We start from the raw sequence: 17155 nt of genomic DNA, 5'->3' as shown, positions 1-17155 counted from the left end.
AGGTGCAGAAAATCCAGCTTTCGAGTGAGCATGGGCATGTCTGAAAATGTCAGCACTCATTCGTCTTCATACACAAACTTAAAGTTCTTATACCCCAGATTTGTTTTCTCTCAGAAAATGTGTTTGGTTTCCTTGGGGTCAAGTGAGGCATGAGTACATTTTACAAAAATGGGAAAACCTAGGCCATCACAAATAACTATAGGATATTCTTTTTAAAAAAGACATCCTCACAGATGTCCATTCTGGCATTGCTAAAATGTTGCGCTTCAGCCTTTCTGAGCCAGAATCGTAAGGCAAAAATCTGCAAACAGATGGAGTCCTCTTGTTTGGTTATCATGTGTAGTAAAGTGTGCAATCTGACAAAACACTGAAATTAATCATTCCCAAACCACCCACCAGGGATTCTCTATTTTCTGGAATACAGTTACCTCCACAAAGACATGAGTATCTGCCTGTTTTCTCATAATTACCAGAGGAAGAATAAGTTTGGGACTTCCTGTACAAAATCTTTCAATTCACCTTGCCATGCTGAAAGGTGGGGCAGACCCTTCAGCTCCAACTGGCAACACTCTCAGTCTTCTCACCAGGGGACCATGAGCCTCTTTAGTGTTTATTTCAGTTCCCCATCAAAGCAAAAGTTTCTCGATCATCAAACAGGAATGAAACCTGCCCACTTCCCTGCAGTGCTGGTCTAGCCATCATCTCATCTTGGATGTCTCTGGCTTTGCCTTCACGTTAGGGAACTGGCCTCAGTTAAGCATTCATCTCAATTCTTTCTCCCACGTCACATTTATGAAAAACTGTCTTACCTCGTTGTCTGTGCCAACGTCCAGCAGGACAGGGAGACACTGTTGTGGGTGAACTCCACCACAAGCTGTGTACAAAGCAAGCTTCCCCACTGGGATACCCATGCCATAACTTCCTAGATCTCCTAAACCGAGAATCCTCTCTCCATCTGTCACCACGATAGCCTAGGAGGATCAAAAGAGACCATTGTATGGTGTTGCCAAGGCTCTAGAAGCAAAACCAGCCCCATTGTCTTCACACCGATGCCATTTTGCAGTTGCGTTGTGCAATGCATATTTGCTCCTTCTACATGACGCCATGTTAATTAGCTGTTAGTGATAAAGGGCTGTTCATTTTGGGGAGCAGAGGCAATGTGGTTGATGGGTAGCTGCTCTCAGTGTGGGAAAGCAGCAGCTCTGCTTGCCAGCACTTCGATTCACTTGTAGCAGAGCCCAGCCAGTGTGGCTTTTTGTGCATCCTCAGCTGCATAACAAGAACCATCACAAAAGAGATCTGGCCTTGATTTTTCCTCTTTTTCTGGAAAAAAGAGCTCTGTACAAAAGTGTTTGTGCTTATGAACTGCATCTGTGGAATTAACAAGATGATGTCTTCTCACTTTTATAGAGTAGCTGTGGAGTAGCCACAATCAAATAATCAGAACACAACTTACTTTAACTGGGTCCCTTTGTATCTTGTCCCCTATTGCAAGGCAGGTAGACAGAAGCCATCAGCGTGGGCAGCAGCACAGACTGCAGAGGGGCTCCCACACTATGTATTTAATATTAGACTTTTTTTCCCACCCAGCTGGGAGTTAAACAATTGCCATTTAACTCTTTGTGCAATTGGCCTTTTGCATTTCAGCAATACTGTAATGTGCTACCTCACCAAAATCCCTAATCCATAATTTTAGGTTTTTCTTATTGTATCATTTCTTTGTGACAAGAGCAGAAATAAAAGCCTACTTAGTATTGTCCAAATTAGAAGCCTAAAGTTGAGCTGTTCAACCCATGCTGTGCATCACTGAGACCTCAGGAGGCAAATGACCAAGCAGATCTGACTAAACTTCCCAACTTTTAGGTTAACTACTCTGTTTGTTGGTTTTGTCCCCAGGGTCAGGCACTCTTTGGGGCAGTTCTGAAATCCATTAAAACCAGGAATATACTGGCATCCAGTCTCACTGGGGGAGAAAAGTTGTAAATACAATAATAAACTTCAATTTTCAGCACTCGCCCAGCACGTCAGAGAACAGAGCGCTCACATCAAATGGTTTATCAGACTGCGGGGGACTCAAGTGCACAGTCTAGCTTGGATTTCAAAGGAGAAGACTGCAGAGAAGGTCTTTATTTGCTAATCTGCAGAGTTAAGGCTAAACTTAGGACATAGGACATACACATCTGTGTGCTTTAGTGAGAAATAAGAGAATGGGAGATTAGAAGCTCTTTCAATAGATGTACTTCCTTGGGGAGGGGGGGATAATAAAGATGCATTAGTTTATTGCTGCGATGGAGAAGCATTTTGTTATTTAGGAATGGAATAAACTTCTTCCTGCACTTTCCTATTTCAGGAAGAATCATACTCATCTGTTTCAGCATCCTTTCTTATTCCACATATACTATATACACATCCCAAGGCTATTTCCTCCCTCAACTTAAACCACTGTTTGTAACGGCAGAGCAGAACTACATTACATTGCATAGTTCAGGAATAAGCCTGAGGAGAAACCACAGATACAGAGGACACATGCATCTATTCTGCCTTTTACATCTATTTTGACCTCTAGTGATAAAAAAACCCCCTCTGGTAGTTTGAAGCATGATATATTCCAGGACTGAAATTCACATAATGATAGTGACAACCAATATGGAATAAGGATTATTTTGAAATGGCCCTCCTATGTGTAGAGTATTTGTTGTTCTGCTGTTACCACTTTATTTTCACTAGGAGTTAGAATCCCTAAAATTGGTCCTTCAATGAAAAATCTATTAAAACAGAAGGACTATACACCTATCCTTAGGCTAGCGGTTGCACAATCCCCAACACAGAAATTCAGTAATGGCAGTGATACGCTTATCCATCTCAATTTTTGAACACTTTCCTATTTGTATTTCCTTCTGAGTCAATGTGAAGGTTTGGCAATGGGAAAGTCTCTTTTTGGGTGGACTCCATCTGTTTCTGGGTATGCGCTCACTTCTTTACCACACCCAGAGGATGCAATTGGGACTGGAAGGCAGCACTGGGAATAGGGAAAGCAGCAAGCACATGCACTGCTACAGGTTTATCCTGAAACTGATGGAAATTATATGAAAAGGAGTTAAAATCCTAACTGTGCAGAGAATATTTTTTTTAATAATTAAGTTCTAATGAGTCAAAATATTTCTCGGAGCACTGATTCCCTTTCATCCAAACAAATAAGTGTTCTCAGGCAAGCCTAAAACCTTCTTGATAGCACTTGGATATCCATCAGAGAGAAAAAAATTCTTCAGCCTTAGATGTGCTGCACTCTATAGGTACCAAAGCTCCTCAAGGTAACACTGAAAAATACAGGAGGACAAAAAATACATCATAGAGACATTCATTGCTGTCTGTATCAGAGGGGGAAACTGGATTTGCATTTATTTGTGGCTCTTCAGATTTGAAAAACACTGAAAAAAAAGTTTCAGTGGCTACCTGATATACAGGCACATTAAAGTAATGTTTTTAATCACTCACATTCATGTGATCAGAACTCAGCAAACAGGACATTAATCTCTGGCTGAGCAGGGTAGAGCCTTCTGACTGAACCACTGGTTTAACAATTAGGAACCTGTTTTCTGCTTCCAGCTGTGCTACAATTTTTCTTGATGACTCTAGTCAAGTCTTTGGCTAAAGGTTAGGCGCGCAGTTCAAGCCAATCATCTAACAGGTTCCTAAACTTTGATAGCTGATGGGGTGAGAGAGAAACCTCCAGAGTGCATCTTCTCCCTCCAGCAGCTGTTTTGGGAAGGGATGAAAGGGGTATTTCTCTTTGAAGATGCTCATCTCCCTCCTCATTGATCACTGCAGAAGTACTCAAAAGCTGAGATTAGGCACAGAGTCTTCAGGCAGCTGATGTTAACTGAGATGATTCTGGACCATTGGCTGTATCCAGTCAGCTGCTGTAGGTGCCTAGCCCAGTTTTGCAACACCTAAGTAGGAGACATCTGGCCCAGGAGAGTGATCCAGAGCACTATGCTGATCTCCAAGCTGCCAAGGCAACGCAGAGAGGCAAGTGCTGCTGTCGGCATTCCCACTTCTCCGTATTGACTGTACGAGGTCAGCCTTTCTAGGATGAACTGACACTCTGCCTTGAGTGTGCCAACAGAAAATGAACAGCCTGTACAACAGTAATCCTGATGGGGATCCAAGCTGCTGAGTGCACGTCTCAGGTTCAGCATCCTACAGAAGGAGGGAAGGAACTAAGGTAGGAAGGCCGGTCCAGTAGCTTGCAGGGCAGCACACTTGTCTAGGCATAGGAGATAACGGTTTCTACAATACCCTCACTTTCAAGTGGTTTGAACCTACAGGTGTCATTCCCCGGGACGACATCCTACCACAACACTATCCTGGATGATTCTCTGCATTCTGCCTAATCTAGTTGGGCCATCGTGCAGAAGAGAGTACAAGATTAAGGAACCAGAGAGAAAATTAGCAAGGGGAGGCACTGATGAGGACTATCGACAGTTTATCCAATGTTTCTTCATGGCAGGATTCATTAGCAACCCTGGAAGAGACACAAAAAACCCCGCACTCCCACATAAGTATGCCCAGAAATGGCTTCTTCTCACTCATTCTGCTTCCAGCACTCTTTCAGAACAGCCCAGCTTCAGCAGGAGGGGTGGAGGTGGGGCACATCGGAGCTTGTCTGAGGCTTTGCTAAGCTAAGCAGAGCACCCTTCCAGCTCTTCCAGGCAGAGGATGCAGGCCTATGACCCAGATTTCCCCTTTCCACAGTACATGCTGTTGCCACGAAGCCCTAAGGAGCCACAAAGCAAAAGGCGGGGCAGCATCTCCAGGTGTTTTTTCACTGTCTTTAATGGGACTTGCTCTCGTTGGTGTTCAGCGCGTTCCAGGCCTTTTCAAAGAAACAGGCCCCTCCAGGGACTTAGGTGCAGTCCAGGTGCCTCCCTGATTACTTCAACATCTCAGGTGTACCAGTGCCTACCAGTTCAGGCATGGAGAAGTCTGTGTACAAACACACAGGGAACCCTGCGGTCCAAAACAGCGATACTGATGAAGTTAGCTGCCTTTGTAGTTTGGCAGACCTGGAAAGTAGATAGTCTGAATCTCTTCCATGGACCACTGCCCTTCCTATGGTCCGTTCTGGGTGCCAGCAGGGGCTGTTTCAACAACAGTCTCTAATCTTTCTGTGCCAGTTTCCCCATCTGCAAAAACATCTCCGTTACCCACAATGAGGTCTGCTCAGAGTCCCGAGTCAGAAACAAATGGAAATACTGAGATCTTTGGACAGAGCAAGGACAAAATACCTAGCTTGCATCTGTTCTCCATGGTTCCAAAGACAAGGTTATAGGAATATGATTACTTTTTTCTGAAAACATGTTAAATGCCTTTTTTTTTTTTTCTTAGAAATGGAAAACACTTGCAAGATTTTCTCAGCTGCCAAACCTTTGTTCCTAGAAGAAACATGTAACTGATAGGGGACAGACCGCTCTGTCAATAGCCAGGGAAATTCCCAGGCACATCTACTTGCAGACAGATGGAAGGAGGTGACTGGCAAGACCTGTCTTAAATGTTGACTTTATTTCATGCCAGGGACTTGCCCAGCCCCGAGCTCTAGTGAAAAACACTTCACAAGATCACTTTTTGGGTGGAGTGTCAGTAATAATTTCAGCTGCTGGATATCAAACGTTATTTGCAGAGTTGCCAGTGTTCTGGATGCTGCATGACTCACTGGATTTGGGAAGGAGCCCTACGAGCAAGTCAGTTACAGAGGTATCTTAAAGAGCTTTGGTAGATCTAACAAGTTGCAAGTTAGCCACAGAATTCTTCAACACACATCCTTTTATTGCCCAAGGTCCTCCTACCTTTGATAAAGATGTTCTTGACCACATACACACATGACAGTCTCTGAAGTCCAGCCACTAGCCTGGAAATTCTTTGAGGAAGTGAATATTTCTTAGCTTGTCATTTTAAATAGGCAATTCTGTAAATAATGCTAAGCAGTTCCATTTAGTATCCCATTTTCTACCTAACACCCAGTAATTTCCCAGTCTGCACATGACATGTCACATACCTTAATATTTTCTTCAGGCCAAGAGTTCAGCATTGTTGCAATATGGCCTTTGTCATGGATGGTGATAAACAACCCCCTAAGAACAGAAAAAGAAGAGAAAGAAGCCTTGTCATAAAATTAATAGCTCCAAGATAAAAAAAAACCAGGTGAAACTTGAAAATGCATGGAAATGAGCTATTGAGCACAAAACCAGTCTATTCACTGCCATGGAAATGAGACCTCAGGGGACTGCTAATAACAAGTTTAGCTCTCTTTTCAAACCCCCAAGGCTCAGGATCTTTAATGGCAACTTCAGGCAACAGCCACTGGTGCTGCACATTTCACCCTTGTGAAACATCTTTGATTCGGGGAGCAAACTCTGCTTTAGTGCAGAAGAGCTTTCTAGTTAAAATAATTCTGATAAATGCAGGGGAGGCTGATGGTTTTACCTTAAGTCTTGTTACACATTCTTTCCCGGAGAGCTTATTGCTGGCAGTTCAAGCGTGATCCTTCTCACCCAGCCACCAGTGTCAATGATGTGGATGGCTGTTGCAGAGCCAGACATTTTTGGTCCCCTCTCTAGTCAACAGAGCTCCAACTGGGTGCAATTAAATCAATATTTGCCGTGGAATTTGCTTTGATTAAGCCAAATCTGCCCTTGTAACACTGTTTTCCCCCTGAATATCTGAACTCAGCCATTTGCCAAATGAAAAACACCAAAAATTATGAGAAGTGAAACAGAAAATTAAATGTTTGGATGAAACCTCAGTAAGAAGTACTTGCATGGACAATAGCCTACCTGATTGTACAAAGGCTAATCACTTCTCAACACAAAGGTCTTTAAGGTTTAAACAAAAATGCTTTCTTTTTAATAAAATTAAACTGGAAGACAGTATTCTTGAAACATGTTTTAGACCTGTGTCTTATTTTTCTCCTCTTTGCTGTCGTTACCAAAAATAGCATTCCTAGCAGGGATTCTTCCAATACCCAGGATAGTATTTTTCCCATTGACTGATCTCTGCTCAGATTTTTTTGGATTTTTTGAAGATCCTTCTAGGCAGCACTAACCGCAAAAAACCAACCTCCTCCATATCTGTCTCGGGGAAACTGCTTATGTTCTCACAGTGCTCTCTAATGAGCACAAATCAAGGGCTCTAACTCAATGACTCCTCCTGGCAGATGGAGGCACCCATTTTCCTTGCCTTGTTATCTGCCACAAAAGCAGGAGTTGTACTGGTGATTAGTATCAGCTGGAGCGATGGAGAAACGCATTTTTGCTGCTTACATCTCTCTACTATTGCTCAGCCCCAGTAAATACAGATCAGCTCATGGTTTGGGGTTCTAATGTGGAATATTAGCTAGAAAAAGTCTCATTTTTAGAGCAGGCTGAAAACAACCTCCACTGTAAGTCCATATGAGTGAAGAATAATCAAACATAATTGGGCTACTCTCCACAGCAAGGACTTCTCCCACAAGACTCTTCTAGGGTGGCAGATATCTTCCCACAGTTAACTGTGGGAATCTTAATAAAAAAGCCCTTTACTTTGAAAAGAAAAATAAAAGTGCTGACTTCAGCACTGATCAAGTTGCAATCACACAGAAAGATCAGAAATGCAAAAAAAAAAAAAAGGAAAGTAATGGTTCCTTTATTCTGCATAATTCTTTAAAACTGTGCCCAGTAACCAACGAACTAATCACATACACATGGCCTAACACAAAGGCAATATTCACAGATGTTAATCTTCATAAAAAAGGGGTACTGTACTGCTGCCATCTATGTTTAGAAAACAGTTATTAACCAGGAATTAAAAGCACAAAATAGTAACGTCATTGCAGATAATCCAAGTTACGACATGCTTTTAAAAATAATGTTATTGCTTTAATGCAACATTCTCCATACATAATAAAGACACCTATTATTTAAGTGTCTAGCTGCGTGTCTCATACATTCACATCTCTTCAGTGCTGAAGGGAGTCTACCAGCTATTTAACCTTTGAAAGGCATCCAGTGCTCACAGGAGAAGCTGAAATCCAACTGTCTACCCACCACTGGCCCTGTGGCTTGGTGAATTGCTGGTTGTTTCATACGAAGTGGAGAGGGCAGATACCCACTGCCTCTGAAGAGCCCCTGACTCTGACCATTGTCTCAGGAGAGCAATGGGCTGGTTTCCAATCCCTGCTCCAGATCTGGCAGTAGAGTTCAGCCTGGCTCTTCCAAAATCTGCTGACTGCTCTCACCATGTTACCTGGGAGAAGGGCTCTCATGGCTATCACCACGGCATGTTTTGCCTGAGGAAGGACTGGCTTGGCATAGATAGCCAGTAGGTAACTGAAGAACCAAGCATGGAGAGGCGCTCCTCTCAGAATTTGCATTCCCTTCCTTAATATTATGTTTATTTGATGTTAAGCAGGCCCTCCCATCGAGTACGCTGACTTTCATGGATCATTTTCTGAAAACAAAATGGCTACGACACACATTTATTATCCCTTCAGGCCATGCCATTGACCAGATCCCTAGTCCTAGCTGCTTATCTCTGCTATCATGTGCATGGAGCAATTCAGGTGAAAAATTGCTCCTCACTTTACTCCAGGCAAAATCAAATGGCTTTATTTAGACTAACAATTAACACAGTAATGCCATTACCAGCTTTGGAAGGGAAACCTTCAGAAGCAGAAATGGTGATCCACCTGGGGAAAGTGACCTGACACACTGACACAACCACATCGGGAAGTGGGCACATATCTAAGCAAGCTTCATATTCCCCTAACACTGAACCCAAGACCGAAGGGCCCAGTTTCAATAATACACAAAAGTTTCCAATGCCTGCAGCACGTTTCTGAACCTGGTCCAGGCATTGTCGACTCCATCAGGTGTTCAAGCAATCAGAAGAGGATCCTGGTAGTGGTGAGCTGGAAGTCCCTTTGCAGACCGAGTATGAAATGACCAACTCTGACAGGCAGTTCAGTGGATTCGCTGTGTTTTTAAGATGTAAAGGGAAACAGACACACGTCAGGCTTTTGACTCGGGGGTCACAAGTAAGTCATCATTTTGAATGGTCCCCAGGAGTGTTGTGGTCTCTCCCCTGATGATAACGGTTACCCACAGAGGTGAGCTGGCCAACTCACTTGTTGAAATAAGAAGCCTAAAATTGGCAGAGGGTTAATTTTCCCTAAATTCCCCTCTGCAAGGCAGGCAGAAGGAACAGACAAGCTCCGCAAACTGAACTCAGCAAAAGGTTTGCTGATGACTCAACAAAGAAGAGTAGCAGCTGGGTTTCTCTCAAGGGTACACAGCTTATAGGAGCAGCAACAGGAGCAAAAGCGCACTTGTGCCCTTGAGGACAGCAAGGCAGACCTCTGAATACCGAGAGTGACGGGCTGGTCTAAGTGGACCAGTAGTAAATAAGAATCATCCAAGCAGCAATAAAACCAAATAACTTGAACTTTCTGAGGAAAAGATGCAGCCTAAGCATTCTGAAGAGGGAATGCAACAGACGCTGCCTTTATCATCGTGCCTTCTCCACCTCTCTTGGGATTACATTTGATAAATTTCTTCAGGGAAACAAAAACATAATCCCCCTGGGACTCAGTAAAAATAATTTAATTAAAAGAAGATGCTAAAAACATAAGTCATCTTGATCAAGTCACGTAACACGGGCACTGCGTGGGGCAACACACATCCTGGTTTTCCAGACCAGAAGACTGACCTGTGCCGAGGACCCTGCTATTCTACACAGGCTTAGTCACTGTCTCTCTTTATCCCCCACAGAGAAGCAGCTATGCACACAGTTAGCTGGAAGCCAAACACACATGCATGGGTGTAAAAATACAAGAAATAAAGCTTAGTAAAAATTAACTGCCCCAGCAATGTCAAGCCAGAATGTACACACTCTACCACTATTTCTGGCTAAACAGTAACCTTCAGAGAGCTGTTGTTACTTTTGTGGGGGTAATTCAGAGTGGGGAGTGCTCCAACCTGCATTCATTAGGGATTCGGAGCTCCAGTCTCCTGTTCAGCCCATTAACATCACAGGTTTCACTACAGCTGCCTTTAGTTAAGGTGGAAGTCAGACTAGATTTTATTGTTCCACTGAGCACATCTGTAAGGTTCCAGGAAACTTCGAGGAGTGTTGTAACTTCTTAATTTGTCACTGAGACAGCATTTCTATCCGGATTTCAGCAAGTCAAGTCCAGCTGCCCGAACTGGACTGCAGGATCCAGCAGACTGCAGATCACCATTGCAGAATCTGCCAAAGGGGCTGGATATGTTCACCTACACCACACAGGACCTTTTCTCATCCCTAAGCCAGGGACATTTTCTTTTCCTTTCTGATTTTGTTCTGGCTGAGTTCATGGAAATGCTGCAGGAATTATAAAGCTGCACAGCTTACCGTCTGAGCCATAGGAAGGATCCTGCTGCAGTGCTCAGTACTGGTTAGATCTTGGCCATCCTGACAGCATTTTGAAAGAACCACAATGAAGACAATCCCAGAATTGCAAGGCTCATTTTAGAAAGAGTTCAGGATCAAGGGAGACAGGACATATCTGATGCCCAGAGGAAGCAATGTCAGACACTGGTAATGGCTTTTTAGAATAACATTCATTTCCATTAGACATTTGGGAAGGAACAAGTTTTAGTCTCAGGTATTAGGAAACCAAAATATTCTTTAATGCTTTCATTCAAGGAGCAGTTACTTCTTCAAAAAGGCAAAGTAGTGCTCCCCTTTCTGATCTTTGTGTTAGCAATGCTGCCTTGTGAGCAGTGTATGACAGAGCCAGGAGTGCTATCTCTAGAGCACTATTGTTTATTTACAGAGAATGTGCAAAGCTTCATTTCCCAAAACTCAGGGGAGTGAAAAAGATTATGCAACTTCTTTCCTCACACCACCAAATCTCTCCTTGCTTCCCTTCTACCCAAAAGCCTCCCTCCCTTTCCCGATAGCTTTTCCTTGGCAATTACCAATGCTTCTGTGGCTGCGCTTGCAACCCTCCTGATGTTGTCTTGCCCCACTTTTCTAGCCTACTGCTGCCTCTGACATGCAATCAGCAGAAATCCAATGCAATCAATGCCTTTGCTTTATCAGGCTCCTTGTGAAACCTCTTTGGCCAGTGCTGTGCTCCTCTTACAGACTTGTTCTGTGCTGTGGTTTTGGGTAGCACTGCTACAACTTCCAGTGCCTGTTTACATCTATACAATTAATGGCCTCTTTACGCTTATCATATATGAATAACAGTCAGCAGTTATATTCATCGACTTTACCATCCTGGTCAAAATCCACAGAAAAGCAGAATAGACGATGGCGCTGGATCGCTGACTTGTATACTAGTGTGATGCAAAAGGACCCTACTGTTTGCTTCATGTGAATATTCCTTCCTAGCTGAGATAGGACCAAACACTCAACTGCAAATTCCACATGCTTTCTGCACAGCAATCAGTCCATCAATCTTGTTTATTGGATGTCAGAAAAAAAACATCAGAGATGTCTTCTTTAATGGGCTACCGGTCTTTGCCTTATATAATTACTTGTTCCTGAGGAGAGGGACTGATGAGAGGAAGCAGATAAAAATGGTAGCTAAGGTCCCTGATTCTCCAGATACACTCTGCTTGCTGTCCAACATGAGAGGGGTGCTTGCAAGGAGTCTGGCTCCTTGTGGGTGTGCTGCCGTACCAGCGTGCCATGAATTGCAAGACTAAACCATGAATATGGCAACAAAACTCAGGCTTTTGTTTCATTTTCTTTCCACTTATTAAATTCTAGTCTGGGTGCTATGAGGGGAACTTGCTCCACAAGCGAGGAGAGGCTAAAGGCTACCGGGTGGGTTAGCATTAAGTAAATTAACACACTCACAATACTTGTATGAGACGGGCAGGCATCATGATTAAATGTTTTCATCTGGATAGGAAAGGCTCATTCTCAGAACAAGAATGCTCAGGACAAAGATTAAGCATCTCCGCTTACAACCTGATGGTGACGAAATCCTGCCCACATAAAAGTCCTTGATTGTTTTGACTTAGTAGGGCCTGGACTTCCCTCAGAAGGGGTAGGAAATCCATGGGAAGCCATTGCTTTAAAAAAGCAACAAACAAAAGAGATGAGCCAGTTCTTTGCCAATATCTGAGTCTGCACGAGGCTGCTGTTGAACAGCGTGAAAAAGTTGTGAGACAACGGTCAGGAGCCTACACTGAGATATGAGGTTGCATGGGAAGGGGCTCTGGCAGGCACGGCACAAGGTGACCTGCAGCGACCACAGACATTGCCTTACACAAAGGCATGATGCTCTCAGAAAGCCTTGAGCAAGACTGTATAGAGTAACATTGAGGTTCACCTGCAAAAATTATCTTCACACTCAGGAAAGAAAAAGACAAGTTTCCTTGTCACGGTGGAAGGGTGCTGACTGCTGCTGCACACTGCTCTGTGCTCTTTGGAGTTTGGTTGAATTATGGCCCAAGCCCAGATGATTGGTAGGTTTTTTGGCTGTCCAAGGCTGCAAAGGGGACACACGCAAGGGAGGGATCAGCTGGTGGCCTTGGCTTTTGTTGCATGCCAACCACAGAAAACTCACTGCTGTGCCAGAAGAACAGGCTGGAGGACACGCTCTGGATTAAAGGCCAGTCTGTGCTAGAGATGCAGTAAAATGTGGTTACAGTAGAGCCCTACATTTGGTTTTATTTATTTACACTTTCAAGACTCATACACAAAATTGATAGGTTGAGCAATATGAGCCTCTAGAGACATTTCCACCAGCTGCACCCCTATTGTTGACTTTTTTTTGTTCAAGTCTCTGCCAGAACAGGATAAGAGGCTTCAGAATAACAAAATAAACTTTGAATTTGCTTGGCTTTTTTAAGGAGCTTGAGATTATAAATGCCTGTGGGCTACAGGCTTTGGAGAGAAAGTATGTGCCAGCATGCACTGATTTGTCTAAATACAGTGCAATTAATCATCAAATTGGACAAAATCTCTGTGGTGATTCATCAGCTATCTTTGCAGATTTTTTTAGTAATAAAAGACAAGGACTTTTTGTTGTTTTAGATAATTTCCTTTGTAAATTGTAGGATGCTGAACAGTACCCTGAGGTACTGATGAAAAAATAATAGAAACTAAGCACAATCAACTATTAATGAAATCTATACAGATTATAAATCTATACAGAGATTTATAAGGCAATATCCTATAATTTAAGTATGCTAAGAGATTTAATGTCAAATAGGGTGAATGATTGCATTGATCTTATAAATGTCCTTAAGGTTGTCATAATATATTTTAGGCAGGAAAACCAAAATTCATTGTGGGAGCCAGAAGACGCAGACTCCAAGGTACAATAATGAAAGATTCACTCTCCATGCCAACCGCCCAAACCCACACAGGGAGATCTCCATGACCCTAAGGGATGGCAAACAGCTAAGATGTAGGAAACTGGCAAAGATCAGGAACAGAGAGAATTCAATGAGCACATGCAAGTGATTGCTCCTAAATGCAGACAGCAATGCATACAGGCTTCAGTGGAAGCTGCCGCCTTCCCAGTTCTTTGGCATAGTCCAAATCCTGCCACAGCAGGAAGATTCAGACCAGAGCCCAGAGCAAAGCTTTCAGATCCATCTCCTTCTCTGCCAAGTTATTAACACCCAGCAGCATTTTTAGCAGTTTTTTTTTTTTCCAGGAAAAGGGAGTTTATAAAATCACTCTGTGTCCTCTCATACGTGCTAGTTCATTTCAAGCAAATTTATCAGAAAGGCAAAGGTCTCAAAGATGTTTGTTCCTACACCCTTTTATGGAAATCACTGTCGAGATAAAGGGAAAAGATAATGGGGTTCATGTCCCCACCACCCTGGGGAGGGGAACATAGACCTTCCTCTGGCAATTATTCTGACAGTTGGCCAAAAAGATAGTTTGCAGCTAGACATAATATGTGCTGCTTCACACCTAGTTCCTACTAAGCCCTCACTAGCCCAGGCCTAGCAAAACATCAGGGCCTTCCTGGGCTGCAGTACTAAGCAGAAGGCACAGAAAAGGAAGAAAAGGCTGACTATAGAGGAAACCAAATGAAAAAAAGGGAATGGTTATGGGGTAGGATCAAAAATGCACAGGTAGGAAACCAGAGGAGACAGGAGCAGAGCAGCGAAAGCTGTGCCTGAAGCTCCCTAAAGAATCACAGAATGGCAGGGGTTGGAAGGGACCTCTGGAGATCATCCCGTCCAACCCCCCTGCTTGAGCAGGCACACCCAGAGCAGGGGGCACAGGAATGCATCCAGGTGGGGTGTGAATGTCTCCAGGGAAGGGACCCCACAGCCTCCCTGGGCAGCCTGTGCCCCTGCTCTGGCACCCGCACAGGGAAGAAGATTTTTCTCATATTGAGGTGGAACTTCCTGTGTTCCAGCTTGAGCCCATTGCCCCTTGGTCTGTCATTGGGCATCACTGAAAAGAGCCTAGTCCCATTGTCCTGACACCCACTGTGCAGATATTTATAAGCACTGATGAGATCCCCCCCCAGTCTTCTCTTCTCCAGGCTGAACAAACCCAGGTCTCTCAGCCTTTCCTCATAAGGGAGATGCTCCAGTCCCCTGATCATCTTCGTAGCTCTCTGCTGGACTTGCTCAAGCAGTTCCCTGTCCTTCTGAAACTGGGGAGCCCAGAACTGGACACAGAACTCCAAATGTGGTCTCACTAGGGCAGAGTAGAGGGGGAGGATAACCTCCCTCGACCTGCTGGCCACGGTCCTTTCAATGCACCCCAGGACACTGTTGGCCGCCTTGGCCTCAAGGGCCCAGTGCTGGCTCAGGGTCACCTTGCTGTCCCCCAGCACTCCCAGGTCCTTCTCAACAGAGCTGCTTTCCAGTAGTTCAGCCCCCAGCCTGTACTGATGCCTGGGGTTGTTCCGCCCCTGGGGCCAGACCTTGCACTTACTCTTGTTGAATTTCATGAGGTTCCCCTCGGCCCAGCTCTCCAGCCTGTCCAGGTCTCATTGGATGGCAGCACAGCCTGCTGGTGTATCAGCCGCTCCCCCCAGCTGGGTATCATCAGCGAACTTGCTGAGGTTACACTCTATCCCATCATCCAGGTCATTGACGAATATGTTGAACAGGACTGGACCCAGCACAGACCCCTGGGGAGCACCACTAGTGACAGGCCTCTATCCAGGCTCTGTGCTGTTGATCACGACCCTCTGAGCTCTGCTGTTCAGCCAGTTCTCTGTTCTCCTCACTGTCCTCTCATCTAACCCCCCTTCATCTAACCTAAGAATAGGTGATGTAAGGGGAGGAGCACTACCTGGTGTGGGTGGCTATAGTGGAGCTCAGGTGGATATGGAGACGGGGTGAAAGGGATGTGGAAGGGTAGAGAAGTTATTACAAAGTGGATACGTTAGGGGAGAGTGAACAGAAATCAGGAGAAATCCTGGATTCGTTCGTTCTGCTAGTCAGGAAACAGCCTAAAGAATAAATAGTCCTTTCTTCCTCTCCAGGGGAGAGTCAATGGAGAAAAAGCAGCTGAGTAACTACCGCTATTGGTCATTATGCAGCAATGTGAAAATGCAGAGGGTTGGCATCAGCTCCCCAGTGAATCTCTGTACCCACAGTCTAGGATTAAGTGAGGAGGCAAACAGCCCCAGGTTGCTCTTGGCTTGTCATGAGCTGCTTGTCCCTACTGGATTCTCCAGGCTGTATTCTCTGGTTTAACCAGAGGACTGTCATGTCATATCATAATTCAGTGGTTAAATCCTGCTTGTATTCGAAAACCTCAGAAAGGAATTTTTCCAGTGTCCTTTTCAGCAGTGGTGTTTCACTAGTGGTGTTTAAGAGGACCTCTGAGAAGGTCTGTGTAAGGATTGAGCCCCTGGAGCCAAGGGCTGGGTAAGAGCCAAGCAGGTCTGCAGCACGAGGTCTGACTCTTGCTTACCTTCAGCACCCAGAGCTCCCTTCTTGCTGATATTTAGGAGGGAGACGATGAAACCAGGCTGTTCATAACTACTCTGCCACCCATGTGTAAATTTACAGATGCACATGGGTAAAGATTCGGCTTTGAGGTGAGATATAAGGTCTCACTACCCAGGGGTTCCACCAACCAGCAAGTGTGGGCATATCCCAAATCCAGTATCCTTTGCTGCACTTAATCTCATCATGCTGAAGGGGCTTGAAGCCCTCTGTTCAAAAACAACTTTAAGTGTAGGAAAATCTGACTCAGCCCTGATTTTTTTCTGCCTTTTTGGAGGCTCAGTCTTAAACCTGCCTGTATGTTGGATCCTGGCAGTATCTCAATAATTGGAAGATTACAGGGTTGCAAAGTGAAACATGTTGAGATGGGCAATCAGTGCTGTTGCTCAATGATGTTGACCAAGGAGCCCTTATCTGTTTTCACTGCTAAGCACATAATGTATTCTGTTTTACTTGATAGTCCAGAGGTTAAGGTGGGATCAAAAATCCCTGGGAAGTTAAATTACATCCTACCCTGATTATATTTCCTTCCTGTGTGGTGCAAATTCTTCCAAGACCCACACCTTCACTTTTAAAGTGCACTGCAGGGAGCCTCAGGAATGAACGCAGAATTAGGATGAAGTTTAACAAAGAAAAGAGATATTATTTTGACAATACCAGAGCAATTAACTTTTAGATTAATTAAATCTAACCCAGCATACTCTGTCTTAGTGAATCCACCTAATAAAAAATTTTAACTTTTGCCATAAATTGCAGCAAATACAGAAAATACCAGCAGCTTTTACAGCAGGTCTTCCATAAACATGTACTGAATATGAGTGTGGTTTGCCTTGTCAAAATGTTTCAATAGTGTACCTGCACACAGACTTCTCCAAAAACAAAACCCGAAACACAGCAAAACGTAAGGAAGGTAAGAATTACAGTATGGAATTCCTCGCTCTGTGCAGACCCGTTGAGGAAGTCTTTGGCAAATGCAAAACAGCTCTTTATGCTGCTTATTAACTTCTCCTCCCTTTCAGAAATGGATGCCCTGTTATTAGAAGATAGGGTGCTAGCTTGCTAGCTCTGACACCGCTGTTATACAGCAACATGAGACAGCATCTCACAGTTCCCTCACAGTAACATATAAAAGTCAATATAAATTATATAGTGAAAATGTATCATTTATTAATATAAATATTCCAAAAACT

At 44.0% G+C, this 17155-nt stretch overlaps 2 protein-coding genes across 3 annotated transcripts in view; one reads left to right on the top strand and one right to left on the bottom strand.

Moving 5' to 3' along the window:
• PRSS23 (serine protease 23) overlaps window positions 1–17155 on the top strand; it is a 289202-nt gene that overhangs the window by 132197 nt on the left and 139850 nt on the right. The window lies entirely within an intron of this gene.
• Window positions 1–17155, bottom strand: part of ME3 (malic enzyme 3) — a 130839-nt gene that overhangs the window by 35299 nt on the left and 78385 nt on the right. The window contains exons 4-5 of one of the 2 annotated variants that reach the window (XM_064441404.1): window positions 6056–6131; window positions 810–971 (exon numbers count right to left, since the gene is read on the bottom strand). In XM_064441404.1, coding sequence (XP_064297474.1) covers window positions 810–971; window positions 6056–6131 — 238 coding nt within the window. The remainder of the gene's footprint in view (window positions 1–809; window positions 972–6055; window positions 6132–17155) is intronic. The other variant, XM_064441405.1, reaches the window with a different exon arrangement.

This window comes from Phalacrocorax carbo, chromosome 1 (assembly GCF_963921805.1).
Source record: "Phalacrocorax carbo chromosome 1, bPhaCar2.1, whole genome shotgun sequence".
NCBI lineage: Eukaryota > Metazoa > Chordata > Aves > Suliformes > Phalacrocoracidae > Phalacrocorax > Phalacrocorax carbo.
This window is presented reverse-complemented; position numbering and strand designations above follow the sequence as displayed.